This window comes from Panthera onca, chromosome F1 (genome assembly GCF_046562875.1).
Source record: "Panthera onca isolate mPanOnc1 chromosome F1, mPanOnc1 haplotype 2, whole genome shotgun sequence".
Classification (NCBI taxonomy): domain Eukaryota; kingdom Metazoa; phylum Chordata; class Mammalia; order Carnivora; family Felidae; genus Panthera; species Panthera onca.
In genome coordinates, this window is record NC_138355.1 from 59859870 (window position 1) to 59874174 (window position 14305).

The 14305-nt window shown below is 46.6% G+C and overlaps 2 protein-coding genes across 6 annotated transcripts in view; one reads left to right on the top strand and one right to left on the bottom strand.

Annotated features, from left to right (window-relative positions):
• The window catches only part of IARS2 (isoleucyl-tRNA synthetase 2, mitochondrial), a 64223-nt gene extending 60589 nt beyond the window's left edge, over positions 1–3634 (top strand). Inside the window, exons 22-23 of the mRNA XM_078441297.2 lie at positions 1390–1534; positions 3146–3634. Of these exons, the coding sequence (XP_078297423.2) occupies positions 1390–1534; positions 3146–3291 (291 nt within the window). The 3' untranslated portion in view covers positions 3292–3634. The remainder of the gene's footprint in view (positions 1–1389; positions 1535–3145) is intronic.
• A 189-nt stretch (positions 3635–3823) lies between these two features.
• The window catches only part of RAB3GAP2 (RAB3 GTPase activating non-catalytic protein subunit 2), a 103425-nt gene continuing 92943 nt past the window's right edge, over positions 3824–14305 (bottom strand). For 4 of the 5 annotated variants that reach the window (XM_081791927.1, XM_081791928.1, XM_081791926.1 and 1 more), the window contains 7 exons: positions 13952–13987; positions 12663–12737; positions 11947–12165; positions 8828–8917; positions 8349–8570; positions 7305–7463; positions 6586–6887 (listed from right to left, as the gene is read on the bottom strand). In XM_081791927.1, the coding sequence (XP_081648053.1) occupies positions 6732–6887; positions 7305–7463; positions 8349–8570; positions 8828–8917; positions 11947–12165; positions 12663–12737; positions 13952–13987 (957 nt within the window). In that variant the 3' untranslated portion in view covers positions 6586–6731. Of the gene's footprint in view, positions 6345–6585; positions 6888–7304; positions 7464–8348; positions 8571–8827; positions 8918–11946; positions 12166–12662; positions 12738–13951; positions 13988–14305 lie in introns of those variants that run through there. The other variant, XR_014136445.1, reaches the window with a different exon arrangement.

Sequence of the window (14305 nt, forward strand, 5' to 3'; positions counted from 1 at the left end):
TTGACTTTTATGTTAACATACTGGCTCAAGATTTTTCTCTATTTTCAATGCTTGAGAAGAGAATTGATAATCTATATTTTAGAAGTCTTACTGCTATCATAGTTTTCTGAAAAATGACCATCTCATTTGGTTGGTAAGCTCACTTTAAGTTTTTAGTAATGTGATTAAATTAAGATTTGAGGCTTGAAACAGCTCGTCTCTAGGAGATCGTTGACCATAGCGGAGAATTTCAGTAAGATACGTTTTAAAATCTACCAGTTGGCAGGCTCAGGCTCCTTTATTTTATGAGCAGGAAACTGAGGACCCTTGCAACTGTGAGCGAGCTAAGGCTACACAGCCTAGTACTGGGCTTTTCTCCTGCATGTCATGTTTCTTTTGACTTCATTAGTTCTGAGTAGTAAGTTAAAAAAATACACCTTGTTTGGATCATTTACATTGGAAAAAACTTAGGGATTTAAAAAAATATGAATGTATTTTTCTTAGGAATTACATTAGGTAGCTGTCAGATGATAGAGTCCTGGATCTATCAGTTACTAATTACATGAATTTGTTAAAACCAAATTAATTTCCTCAAAGCTCCTGTTTTCTCTTGAGCGGAATGTCCATATTAGCTTACTAACTCATTTTGAAAAGCAGAATTACAATGAAAAATGGAAAAATTCTCATCAGACACCCAGCTTTCTAGTACTTCAGAAGAGTTCTGGGGGTAATTCAGTCGCCTCCATTGGTCTGTGTTGCTGAAAGCAGGTCTGCTCAAGTAGCGTCTTGACCCCTCTCCTAAAGCGGGGGGCAGGGGCAGGATAAAGAAGTCTGGGCCGGGAGGCCGCTAGACCTGGGCTGGAATCGCAGCTCCCCACCTGCTGCCTGAGAACCGTGGGTGAGTGCACCCCTCCGAGTGGCTTTCCTCATTTGGAAAATGGGGATAAGAAACACTGTGTTTCTAATCATAAGGGACATTTAGCATCTGGCATAGTGAGGTACCTACTGACTGGATTTTTTTTTTAATTTTTTAAAATTTATTTTGAGAGAGAGAGAGGGAGAGAGAGCGCGCGAGTGAGCACAAGTTGGGGAGGGGCAGAGAGAATGAGAGACAGAATCCCAAGCAGGCTCCGCACCATCAGCACAGAGCCCGACGTGGGGCTTGAACTCACAAACTGTGAGATCATGACTCGAGCAGAAACCGAGAGTCACACGCTTAACCGACTGCACCACCAGGTGCCCCTTGACTGGAAGATTTTATCTGAAGCGTTTCATTCTAGTTAAGAATGGATTTAGGAGGTATTGGTACCAAAGGGTTACTCACAAAACACAAGAGTCTGTAGCATTTATTCTTACGACCTCAGTTGGCAGTAAAAATTGAGATGGTAACTTTGACATGCTCGTTCCCAGATGCTACAAGCTGAGGAGACTTCCAGCACCTCTCAGTTGAATGAATTAATGATGGCTTCCCAGACAACTTTACTCCCTGAGGAACCACGAACACTAACGACAGATGTGATTGAGCGCAAAGGGACGTTTCTGATCAATTTGGAAGGTAAGGAGGCGGCCACAGTAACGAGAGGGACCTGGAGAACTGAGTGATAATCGAAGGTCATCTGCAGCTTTCCCGTGGATTAGGGGTATTCTAAAGGCAGATATGTTCTTGGAATACATCTTTTTATGGGAAGTGGCTCGAGTTTCTAAGCCAGCTCTCAGAAGCGTCCTGCATGATGACCTTGGGAACCCAGGACTAGGGAGAGGAGAGAGCTTCCCTTGCTGTCCTGTGAATAATTGTAGTTGTCATTGTGTGTGAAGTTAGTTGGCCTCACTCACTCCCGTTGGCTCTTTGTGCTCCTGTCCTTTGACACTCAGTACCCTAGTACTGCCTAGCCCGCCCTTCTCCAGCGTTGACTCTGAAATTGCTTATTTTGCCCACCCTATGTTAACAGATTTAGCCATTTAAAAAAATTATTTTAGAGAGAGTGAGAGTGCGGGCGGGGGAAGGGGCCAGAGCCGGGGAGAGGGACTGTCTCCATGCTCAGTGCAGAACCCGACACGGGGCTCGATCCCACGACCCTGGGACCAGGACGTGAGCCGAAATCGAGAGTCATACTCAACCCACCCAGGCGCCCCAAGATGTAGGCATTCTTAATGAAGGGTTAAGGAAGATGTCTTACGAACTCGTGCCCACCACGGTCTCTCTCCCAAGCAAGTACTGTCGGTGATGCGACGGAGGCACAGCAACATTAACAGAGAATAACATGCGGGATCTCTGGGAAGGGGATGCTGCCTGTGTTTTCCAGAGTTGTCAGGTGCCATCGGGAGGCGTGAGGCTAATTTATGGGCATCAGTGTAAATCTGAGGCCTGGAAACCCTGACCACGTAGTAAAGATTCTCACTTGCTTCTCAAAATGTTAACGTACGTTGTTTGTATCATGGCTAGAAAATAACTTTCTTACGTGTATTCAGTCTGAAGCCTGAGCACTGATAATGGAGAAATTTTTGTTTTCTTTTGGTCAAACCAAGAAATTTTAAGTGGGCACACTGCAGTTGTCACTAGAATTTTTCAACTGTTAAAAATTCTTACGTAGGGGCTCCGGGGTGGCTCAGTCGGTTGAGCGTCCGACTTCGGCTCAGGTCATGATCTCACAGTCTGTGGGTTCGAGCCCCGCGTCGGGCTCTGTGCTGACCGCTTGCTCGGAGCCTGGAGCCTGCTTCCGATTCTGTGTCTCTGTCTCTCTCTGCCCCTCCCCCGCTCACGCTTTGTCTCAACTGTTTCTCCAAAAATAAATGTGAAAAAAAAAATTTTTTTTAAGTCAAATTCTTGTGTAGCTAGAGAGGCAAAGTAATTTGTCAGAACTAAACCTGGATTAAATAAGAGCTAGAAGGCCTGCTCTGCTCTGCCTGAGGAGGTAACAGTTCAGTGACTTGTAGAAAGAGCAGTTAACCTCTCACTCAGGGTCTCCCGATTCCTCGGCCGTCCTCAGTCGTCAGATCGTGAGTCCCCCGTCATAGCCGCTCGCGTGTGAGGCAAATGAAGTAGGAACGGCCGGTTTACCAGGGGAAGGAGAAGTTTCAAAAAAGGAGCGGCGGCAGAGCCATCGGGAGCTAGGGATACAAGCGGACTGGCGCGTCGGAAAGCCTCTTGGTGTCCTTTCTCTCCCAGGTGGGGATATTCGGGAAGAGTCTTCCTATAAAGTAATCGTCATGCCGACCACCAAAGAAAAATGCCCCCGTTGTTGGAAGTACACCGCCGACTCTTCAGACGCGCTCTGCCCCCGGTGCACACGAGTCGTCGCCGGGAAGGAATAGGTCACGCTGCTGCTCACGGTCGAGCGTTTCCAGCACCGGCAAGAAACCCAAGATTTAGGTAATGAGTGGGAGAGGAAATGGCGGAGGAGAAGGGGCAAATTCAGAACTGTCAGTCTGTCCTGTGTTTGATAAAAAGGAACGTGTATGTATATACACACATGCAGAAAAATATACGTACGAAGATGGAGCTGGACGTATCCATAATGGATTTGTTCAGAACAGAGACACTGAATATGTTTGCCTTCAGAGGTGGCTGGCCGGAAAATGTTTTATATTTTATAAATCTTCTTGACTCAGGATTTAAGTTCTCTAATGTCTAAAAATAAAGGCATCTGGAAAATTACCGATACTGGTGAAGTTGTAGAAATCAAGTAAAAAATACGGTTTTGAAGGCAAACGGCAGAGGTGCGTGTTCCCCTTTAGAGACCAAAAGAGTGATTTCATTCTGCCTCACTAGTGAACGTCAACCTTGTCACAACACATCGCCACCAAACTTGTTATTCTCCTACAAGAGCGGAAAAAAACTTCATACTTGTATTTATGAATGTTGAAACATGAAAGCTGAAAATTTATTTCACTAACATCCGTAAGTTCACACCAAGGAACAGACACAGAAAACGGAAGTATGTACAGAGGGTCACTACTTACAGTACATTAGAGAAGAGCGTTTTATAAACAATTCAGTATTGGGTTAAAACCTTGCGAGGGATGGCTAATTCTATCAGCGGAAATCTAACTTCTAGAAGCCCAACAAACTCATTGCTGTCAGCGTGGGAAAGGGCTTTCACTGTTGCTATGGCATACTTTAAAAAGATCTGTCTCTTACAAATGAAGGAGCCGCAGCAACTTGTAAGTGAATGGTATATTCCACGTAAGCTTCGTATTATTAAATCTTTCCTTTGATTTTAAATTGTAACCATTTTTTTTTTAAAGAAGACAATTTAACGGTGCTTACTTTGACCTTAGATGAGTTTTTATAACAAAGGTGAAACTTCCTTTCTTATTTTTGCAATAGTATGCAGGAAGCATTTAGGAGGTCAGTGCTATGTTCTTCCCCACCCGGTTTGCCCTGGCTCTTCTAGGTCTGCGTCTAAACACAACCTGTAACGTAGAAGTTACGACGATTTGAACATTCCTGTTTTCCTTCAGCATTATATAGTGGGACTTAACAAGGGACAGAATGCCTATTTAATGTTAGTGAAGAGAGGGGGGTGGCAGTTCTAACTAAGAAAACACGACTGGTTCTTGGCTTCCCATCACTAAGTGCAGCCGACCTTTGTTCCAGAAACCACCCATTAGTCTACATACAGTTTAATTCCTTTATTTGTGGCTAACAGGTAATAAATATTTAGCTGTTTTTTTTTAATTTTGTTTTTTAATGTTTGTTTATTTTTGAGACAGAGAGAGACAGAACATGAATGGGGGAGGGTCAGAGAGAGAGGGAGACACAGAATCGGAAGCAGGCTCCAGGCTCCGAGCTGTCCGCACAGAGCCCGACGCGGGGCTCGAACTCACGGACCGTGAGATCACGACCTGAGCCGAAGTCGGACGTTTAACCGACTGAGCCACCCAGGCGCCCCTAGCTGCTTTTCTTAGCCATGTAACCATGAATTAACCATGTAATTCAATTTTAAAATTCTGTGAATGGCCCACTTTAGGATCACAAATGTAACTAGAGAGATTTGTAATTCAGCGATTGGTTACAGTTCTATGAGCCATATTTTAGCTTATTACTCTCAACAATCCCCAAATTTGATTATGAGTCCTACCAGAATTAGCCTAACCAGGTTTATTCTCTAAAATGCTCATTAGGTACCCCTTCCCCCAGAAATGACACTTGGATCAAGGTGAGGATTTAAAGTTTCTTTGACCAGCCCCCAAAATTCATAACTACTTTCAGACTAAGCTTTTGGGATGCATATAACAAGTGACTACATAAAGCTAGGTAGGTTCACGAGAAATCACACGAATGGGTCTGGATGGGGCAGCGGAGATCCAAGCAGAGGCTGAGACGTTGGGCTAGCTTTCGGTCCTTCTCAGTGCTGCCACGGTACAGCGGGCCCTTCGACCAGGCTTACGGGCCCTCGCCAAATAGTCGAGACGTCTTCCAACTTTATCTTTCAAGATTTTTAAATTAGACAGTAATTATTAAGTCTTAGACTGTTCAGTTCGTATTCGGGTGTTATCTTTTAGTTAAAAAGAATTAGGATATCCTCTGAGGATCCTCAGACATAAGACTTTTTGCTTTAGTCCTCGAGGGGCATGCTCAATTCTCCAATCGCTAAAGTTGGCTTCTCACAAGTAAGTACGAAACAAACTTCTGTATCACAATGAGTTACTATGAATACCCCCTGTGATCCATGACAGAGGTCAGTAATTGCACTATATGGCTACATTCCAAAAATATACCGTTATACTTGGTATTTGGGGAGCTTTTACAGAGTTTTGGTTAATCTGGTTTTACTCAACAAGTAATTATTCAGCACTTGGACTGCACAGGCACTCTAGGGCACAAGATCATCTTATTCTCTCCACCCAGCTGTGAGGTAGGTTTGCGGAGCCGTAATTATCACCGAGCCTTTTCTGGGCTGTTCCCAAGAACAGAGAACATTACCATATCCCAGAAGCAGACGTTTCTAAACACTTGTAGGAAAAATACAGTGGGACGTAAATTTTTAGCATCGTTGCCCTTTTTTTAAAACATAAATTTTACAAGATAGTACGGTTTTACAATCACCTGATGGGGATACAACTTTGAATCTCGGCAAAGGGAAATCTCAGCTTACACCGTAATTCACTTTGCCGTGTGCCTGCGTCGCGGATTCTCAAGTTGGCAAGTACAGCAGGTTGAGGTTCTGTTCAGCGTCCCTTCTGATGAATGTGATGATCTCGAACCCGTTCTTCCTCCAAAGCAAGGTCATCCTCCGGTGGCGGCAGCGTAACCTCTGGGAAAGAGCCCGTCCGCGTCCTGACTCCAGGCGGCGGCCCGGGTGTGGGACTGGAGCATGCCGACAAAAGCGAGTGGGTCGTTTCCCTCATTTTACTGACGGGGACTACACATGAACACGTTTAAATTTAATTACAATAACATTTCAAGTACAAAATATAGACTCTGATAATAACATAATCTGTAAATTATAACCCATTTGAAATAGCAAAGTTTACCAATAAAGCTACTTAAAGTGCTTACATTAGAAATAAACAGTAAAACACCTGTTAGTAATTAATGGTATCATTGATATCTGTTTATATTTTATCTTCAATATTAACGAAAGGAGTGGATTTAGCCAGAACTGCACTTTTAAAAGTAGTATGTGTTTTTATTTTACAAAAGAAAAAAGATACACTCCCTCCAGAAAATTCCAGATCTTACTATGTAAAATCACCATGCACTAATTCGTGTTGTTCACAACTGTAGGCGGTTCACAACTGGCTGAGTGTCATGAAGAAGGACTCGATATGGCTTCCACAGCTTCAATGAGGTGTAAGGCTAAACTATACTGCCCGTGGTTTTCCGGCAGCAGCTCGATTACTTTATGTACTAGTTTAGCTGTTGTTGCGATTGGCACTTCCGTGTTTTGAAGATCCTGGGGGTTCTGCAAATGGAACAAAAAATAACCAGTCATACACAACGGTAACTGTTGGTCGCTTCAGAGTTATCAGAATAGTTATTTCCTAGTAAGAATGCTTTTCTTTGCACCTAAATTAAACTTGGAAATCTTCTCCTTAACCGTTATTAAATATGCATTTGAGAAAACACCCAAGGGCACCTGGGTGGCTCAGTCAGGTAAGCGTCCCACTCTTGATTTCAGCTCAGGTCACGGTCTTCCGGTTCGTGAGATCGAGCCCCACGTCGGGCTCTGCGTTGACGGCACAGAGCCTGCCTGGGATTCTCTCCCTCTCTCTGCCCCTCCCCCGCTTACTCTCTGTCTCTGATAGACGACAGACAGACAGACAGACAGACAGACGGCAGGCATCCAGTGGCCTCATCGATCCCACGCTCTCGTACTTACCATCGCTTTCAGCCAGGTACAGAGCGTGGGTGGGAGTCGGGCCAGCAGCTCCATGCCTTCCTTCGTCTGGGTGCGGAGGAGCGCGTGCGCCAGTCTCTGCCCTGTTAACACCAGCAGCTGAGAGGCGAGGACCTCTTTGTCATGAACCTGGAGGATGGCCTGAGGAGATGAACGTGGACAAACGTACGGTAAGAGCTAACAGACTTACTTACTCTAGGAAAGGCTTTGCCAGTGAAGAGATGCCCGTTCATTTTTGAGCTGTGGCCATGTATACAACCAAAGAAGAAAAGTCCAAATCAAATTTGGCATTCAAATTCAGATTTCTCCTCATCACCTAATTTTTCTTATCCCCTAATTTTTTAATTTAATATGACCGGAAGAGTCAGTTTTTAAATTTCCGGCAAAGAAGGGGACCTAAAATCGCATCATGACTGCTAACGACCCTCTAATGGCTTCCGAACACACTCTGAATCACCACGAGCTACGAGACAGGACCTGGCCCCTGCCGACCTCCCGCCTCGTCTCTGACGTCTTCCGTGCTACGTACGGTCCCCCACGCGGGCCCTTCTGGCCTGGCACGCTGCCAAGCTAGTCCCGCTACGGGGCCCCTGTTCTTGTCGCTACTCGGGCCGCGAGCTCTGTTGCCCCAGTTTTCTGTTACTGGCTGCATCTTCTCCTCGGGGGCTCGGTTCAGATGTCACCTCTGACCACCGCTGTTCGTCACAGCGTTTCTCAGTACAGAAGTCAGCGTGCTCTTCTGCTACCAGCAGACTATTGATCCCACGAGGAAGGGATCTGGTCTGTGTGTTTTACTCTTGTGCCCTTTGCATAGAACAGGCCTGACACACTGGAGCAGTCTGTTAACACAGACCAGAAACGGGCAACTGATTACAGTTTTATATTTTAATATTCTTTTATTTGGGGGCCTAGAAGTTCTAACAGAAAGAAAAGCAAAAAGCTTAACTGGAGACTTTTCTGATTCTTTACTCCAACTATAAATGTTCTAACTTGAGCCCCCACCTCCCGCTCCTAGGGTGATATTACCTCTTCTCCTAAGTGGTCAACTCCATAGTTGTAGAGTTCCCCCACATAATGCCTTCGAACAACATCTTCACTAACTTGAAGGTGATGAGCCAAATCCACAGCCAGAACTGGCCAATCTTGGTCTCTCCCAAAAGGAGTGGTCGGTGCCTCTTCGGAGGACTCTCTGTCCTTCATGACTGAATGCTGGGCCTGGACGGCTGCACTAATGACTTTCAGTAAGAACTCAAAAATGGAGAAGGACACAGAGCACTGTTAGTATATCTCGTTTTAAAATGTCTAAATCAAAGTAACTGTTGGCTTTCCTCTTAATCAGGGTAGCTTTTCCATTAAAATTAATGATCAAAGAGGAATATATACTTGAAAGGAAAAATGGCTCTCCAGAATACCCTGGAAGTGGTCGTCAAATTAAGACCTGCTACGTTTTTTATTTACTATTACTTTCTGAGACACACAAACAAAATCCAGTAATTGTAATTTACCTGTTGTCGTACAGAAATAAAGTTTGGATCCATTTCCCCACTAGGTAATAACTGAATTGAAGTTAGGTCTTTGAAAAATGCATTCTTCCCCTGAAGAGAAAGAAAAGACCAAAAAAACTGATGAGTACATTACTATTAAAGGCAAGACAAAAGATTTTAAAATTTAGTCATTTAATGGATAAGTCACGGTTGATGTTTCTTCTCCTTGAACAGTAACAGTTCAGAATTTTATTCACTTAATTTTTGTAATAATTATCTAGTACACGGTAGGCAGCCTTTAAGGTATGATCCCCCTCCCCCTGCTCTGCAGGCCTCGGGTAGTCCCCTGCCCTTGAGTGGCGGCTGGACCTGGTGCCGGCAGAAGAGCAGAGATGTTAGCGTGTCACTTTCCAGATCTGGGTGCTCACATTCGCGCTCTTTGCCCTGAGGGAAGCCCGCAAGCGGATCCCCCAATCTCCACCCCACTTCGGCCTCGAGATGGGACTGCCGCCCCGGGCTAAAACCCTACCCCAAGACTCCTGAAAGCCTTTGAGCCTGAGGCACCTAACTAAGGGGTGGAGGGCGGGCAGAACCCAGATTCCTGACCCAGGAAAATGGTAGTAAATGTTTGTTGTTTTCAGCCACTAAATTTTGAGATAATCTGTTATGCAGTAATAGATAACAAAGACATGTGTGTACTCTGAATTCTTTTAAAAACACTTGTTCAACTCGGAAGACATCTTTAAGAGAGTGGATGTGCGTCTGAAAAGGCGAAGCAGAACATCAGAAAGCTGGATTTCAGAACTTCCTTGGAAGGAAGTGTAACACAGAGCCAAGAACACTGGCCTCCGGACGTTGCCAAGACCCAGCTTCTAGTCCCAGGCCCACACTTGCCACCATGTTATCTTGGACAAACGACCCCACCATCCCAGGCTGCTGTGTGTTCACCTGCAGACAGTCATCGGGTATCTTCTAACGTATGTTCTAGACTCAAAGGTTATCCGTAGCGTGACTGCCAGTGAGGATAAAGCTACTCATCCTTTAGTGAGGAGAAACAGCAGACTCCCTAGGGCAAGGCCCCGCATTACAGACATCGCTGATTCAAAGTTTTTCCGCAAACTCGCGCACAATTTGTTACTCTCTAGATTCCGCCTGGTGGTCTCAGTTCTAATGAGGGTCTACCGTACGTGAGAGCCTCTGGGCGGGGAACACGTATGCACAGCTAGCACAGCACCATTTGTTTACCACGTTCTCGACGCCGCTCAGCACTTCGTGTTAAGTGAACGTAACCCTCAGAACCACCATAAAGCAGGTACTAGAATCGTCACTTCTGAATGAGAAAACGGAGGCCAGGAGAAGCTCAGGAAGATCGCCAGGAAATGGCAGAGCTAGGATTCGGTTTGACCAGCCAAACCCCACCGCCTCTGCACGTGAGAGTCCCACAGCTGTCTCGGGGCATCCCGGCATGACCTGGGCCGGGACTAACATCACCACCGGGCTTGTCCAATACGTGTTCTGGTCTCACAAGCTCCCTGAGGGGACTACTGAGCTGGGCACGCGGTTTTAGTTTTTCTTTAAAGAAAAGAAATTTACCCTCTGCTTTTACAAACATCAACGCAAGCTATAAACATTCATCCAGAATCTATGTTCACAAATGTAAAAACGATATCGTTACTTTATGAGGTAGATAAAAATTTGTCATCAGCCTTCTACCTTTCAAAGGTCAACTACTGAGATTTAAACGTGAAAATAACTTTCTTAAAACATAGCTACTTCTGTTTATATCTACCCCCTAACTCAACACATCCAAAACCCCTCTACATGGGCTTCCTTGGGAAGCCACGAGCCTTCCAAGCTTGGGAGCTCACGGAACTGGTGCCCCTTCTTGTCCTGCGGCACTTTTCCCAGCCCGTCCTCACGGTACGGGTTCCCCCAGACCCTCCACGACTTCCTCCTCCCCAGTCCACACCCTCAGCGACTCATCGCTGTCACTGGTTCCCCAGACCACGGCCGCGTCTCCCCTCTTCTGCATCCTGCTGACGCTGACTCTTCTCTAACGTCTCCTTAATTTTAAATTTATTAAACATTTACTGGGCTCTTGTGGCGTGCCAGGCATGGCACAGAGCCGGGGGAACAGCGAAGACGTGGTAAGTTAGGGAGTGCAGACCAAGACCTAGAGAAGGTGACACTTAAGTGAGAAAGGGACAACACGCAGAAGCTGTGGCCACAGCAAAACCACGGTCTAGGAAAACGGACCACCGCAGTGAGAAGAGGGCAAAGTGTCTGCCTGCTCTCGGGGAGGGGGTAATCAGGAGTCGCTGCGGGGCAGGTGCACGGAGGAATGGGTGGAGGGAGGAGAGGCAGCCCCTGGTGCGGGGAGCCTTCCTCTGCCTCCAGCGCAGTAACGGGCCGGCGTCTCCCGCCCCACCCGCGCTCTCCCCGCTAAAGGGACCTGTGAATTCGGGACAAGCTGCTGAGCGTTCCCTGCGTTCCTTCTTCAGGGGGCAGCCTCTGTGCAGGGAGCAGGAGCCTGAAGGGCAGTCCGCGCGAGTCCAGCCGTGCCCCAGGCACGTGAGTCACTGAGGGGGAAATACACCACTTTCCCACAAGGCTAAGCTGTGTTCTCCAACTCTGCTTCTGTCAGTGAAAGGCTAAGGAATAAAGCTGGCCAACCGCCTGACTTCTGATTTTCATCTCCAGCTGTCTGGATCCTGTCTGAGTAAATGTGCGTTCTGGAAAGGGAACTGTGGCAGCGTGGGACTGACTGGATGGAGAGAAAGCGAAAGACCAGAAGGCCTGAACTGGGTGATGGGGAGGGACGGACGGAGGCGGTTTCAGGAAGAATCGACGAGAGGGGCTCGAAGGGGAGACAGCAAGAGACCTTCACGGCTTCCCGTCCGCCCGGGCGCAGCCGGGGATTAGGAGGACAGCAGCGTAGGTCAAGGGCAGAGTGCGGGTAAGGGGTCGAGACAGATTTTAGATATGAAGTGTCTGGGGTCGCACAGCACATTCTGAGAGAGACAGGATCCCCCTGAGTCACACAAGGACCGAGCAACTTCAAGTAGGAAAGAGGAGTCTGGCTCCTCGTCCTGCGAGACCCTCGGCTCCGAGGTGGCTCGGGCGTCCTCGGAGGGACTTACCTTACTATCAAACAGTGAAAGCGGCTTCACGGTTTTCAGAGAAAACCTCATAATGGCGAAGAGGATGGAGCACAGGACGGAATGGTGCTCCACCAGCGGGTAGTGGATGTGTTTCTGCTCGAAGGCCAGCTCCACGATCGAGATCGGTCCTTCGACGGCGAGCCACGCGTCCTCCGTATCCAGGACAGGTGCCTGCATTTCATCCCTGCTAACGTCGGCCTACGTGTTTTCAGAACAGAGAACTGTGTTCAGAACCGGAGAGATAACAGCTTGCAAACACGTTAACGAGCTTTACCAGTGGGAAGTACAAACCCCTTTTGTCCCCGCACCTCCGATTTACAACAACAAATCTAATCCTTTATAAGAAACCACTATTTTGGGGGCTTAAGTCAAAACTAAGAAATGAATAAATGAAAAAACTTTTTTCTCTAGTCCAATGATTTTAAAAACATTTAGGGGTGCCCGGGTGGCTCAGTAAGTTAAGCGTCCAACTTCGGCTCAGGTCACGATCTCATGGTTCATGGGTACGAGCCCCACATCAGACGCTGTGCTGACAGCTCAGCCTGGAGCCTGTATCGCATTCTGTGTCTCCCTGTCTGTCTGCCTGTCCCCCGCTCGTGCTCCCTCTCTCAAAAATAAACATTGAAAAAAGTTAATAAAAAAATAAAAACATTTACTGTCTTAGACAGTTCAGAATGCAAATACACCTCTTTTACCTCCATTAAAGTCTGAAGAAGATCCAAGCAGGAGCCGAGGAAAGAGGTCATTGCCGTGTCGCTCATCCCCACATCCTGTTTTTTTTTTTAAAAGGAACATAATTAGTGCCAGAAGCAAAGCTGCTACACTTACTATCAGAAAAATAAAAAACAGGCCTATGTAACTGTCTGCACTGCACAGACAGGAAAACACGGGCACATTTTATTCCTTTCTTGAGCGTCAACTAATTTTAAATCGGGCTTTAAAACTTATGGTACCACTATCAACTTTATGAAAGTTAGTGTTCTTCGTGTGTTGAAAGACACGGTGTCATCAGACGCCACGGACGGTGGCACTCTGCTTGCGGGCAGGCTCGCTAAGGCACGTCACGGCCACCTGCGCGGGACCTCACAGCCACACACACGACCCTGGCACGGGAAGACGCACACACGAAAGCCCCATCTGTCAGGTCGCGAGAAAACAACCTGCTCTGGTTTTGGAGCATCCTTCAGGGACGGAGCTGAACCCTCCGAACAAAACCCGAATCCTCGAGCCTGTGAACTGAACACCAGACCCGTGCTGTGGGCACCAGACCGTTCCTCCGGACTCCAGATTGACCTACGAGGTACCACTGCCTGGAGTCAACATAAACAACCAACCAATAAGCCCCTCACATCTAAGGGATCCAGAGCGCACACAGGTATAACCGTAGCCACAGAGCCACTCTCGAGGGCACAGCGGAAGAATCTTCGATGGAGGCGGCTCTTCAGGGCTGTGGGCCTAGAACGGCTACATGCACGTGCCCCGTTCCTTCCTAAGGTGTTGTAATAAGAATACTTCAAAGCTTCAAGCAAAAGTCTGCACTGTTAATCACTGGCCTCAAACAGAAGCCCAGTATCCGTGGGCTGGAATGTTGCTTAAGACTATTCGTACAATGGTGGTTACATAAAGGTGGCTACGTTCGCTCGTGACTCTGCCTCGACCGGACGCTGGCTGCTGCCGTCAGGAAGCGCAGAAACCACGCGCGGCAAAGCCGAGGCAGCCTGGCGCCCTCCCATCCACGGTCCAGACTGAAGACACCTTGTGAAAACTCACCTGACACAGGGCATCTGACAACCTGGAAAGGTCAATTAAAATCGGCCGCAGTTCGTGACCAGTCTCCTTCGTATCACACTCTCTTTCCACCTTTATCTCCTGACAGGTCACCAAAACGGTAACAAAGGCAAAGTTCACCCCTGCCTGAAGTTAATAAGGTACCTATGTAAAGCACAGGATTAACTATACATCCAGTTAAAGGAGATTCACTTACCCTGCGGCATAACCTATCCTTTGGTGATTTTCCAACCTAAGGCAAAAGGACACAGAATACTATATTTATTTAACAATTGAAAAAAAAAGGCATTACTATGGTATAGGAAATAAAAAGTAACGAAATTTAAAAAACCTAAATCGAGCTATAAATAAATGCTGGTTCTGCTCATTTAACTTTGTGGTAGAACTTAAAACATATATTATGAAAATATGTCACGCTGGGCCCCCAAACAATCCTTTCAAAAATAAATATTTTTGAACTATTAAATAAAAAAAAAACTCTAAAAATCTGGTGATCAATTTGTACAATCAAGTAACTGTGTTGCCTTCAAACCCAGAACAAAACTCAAGG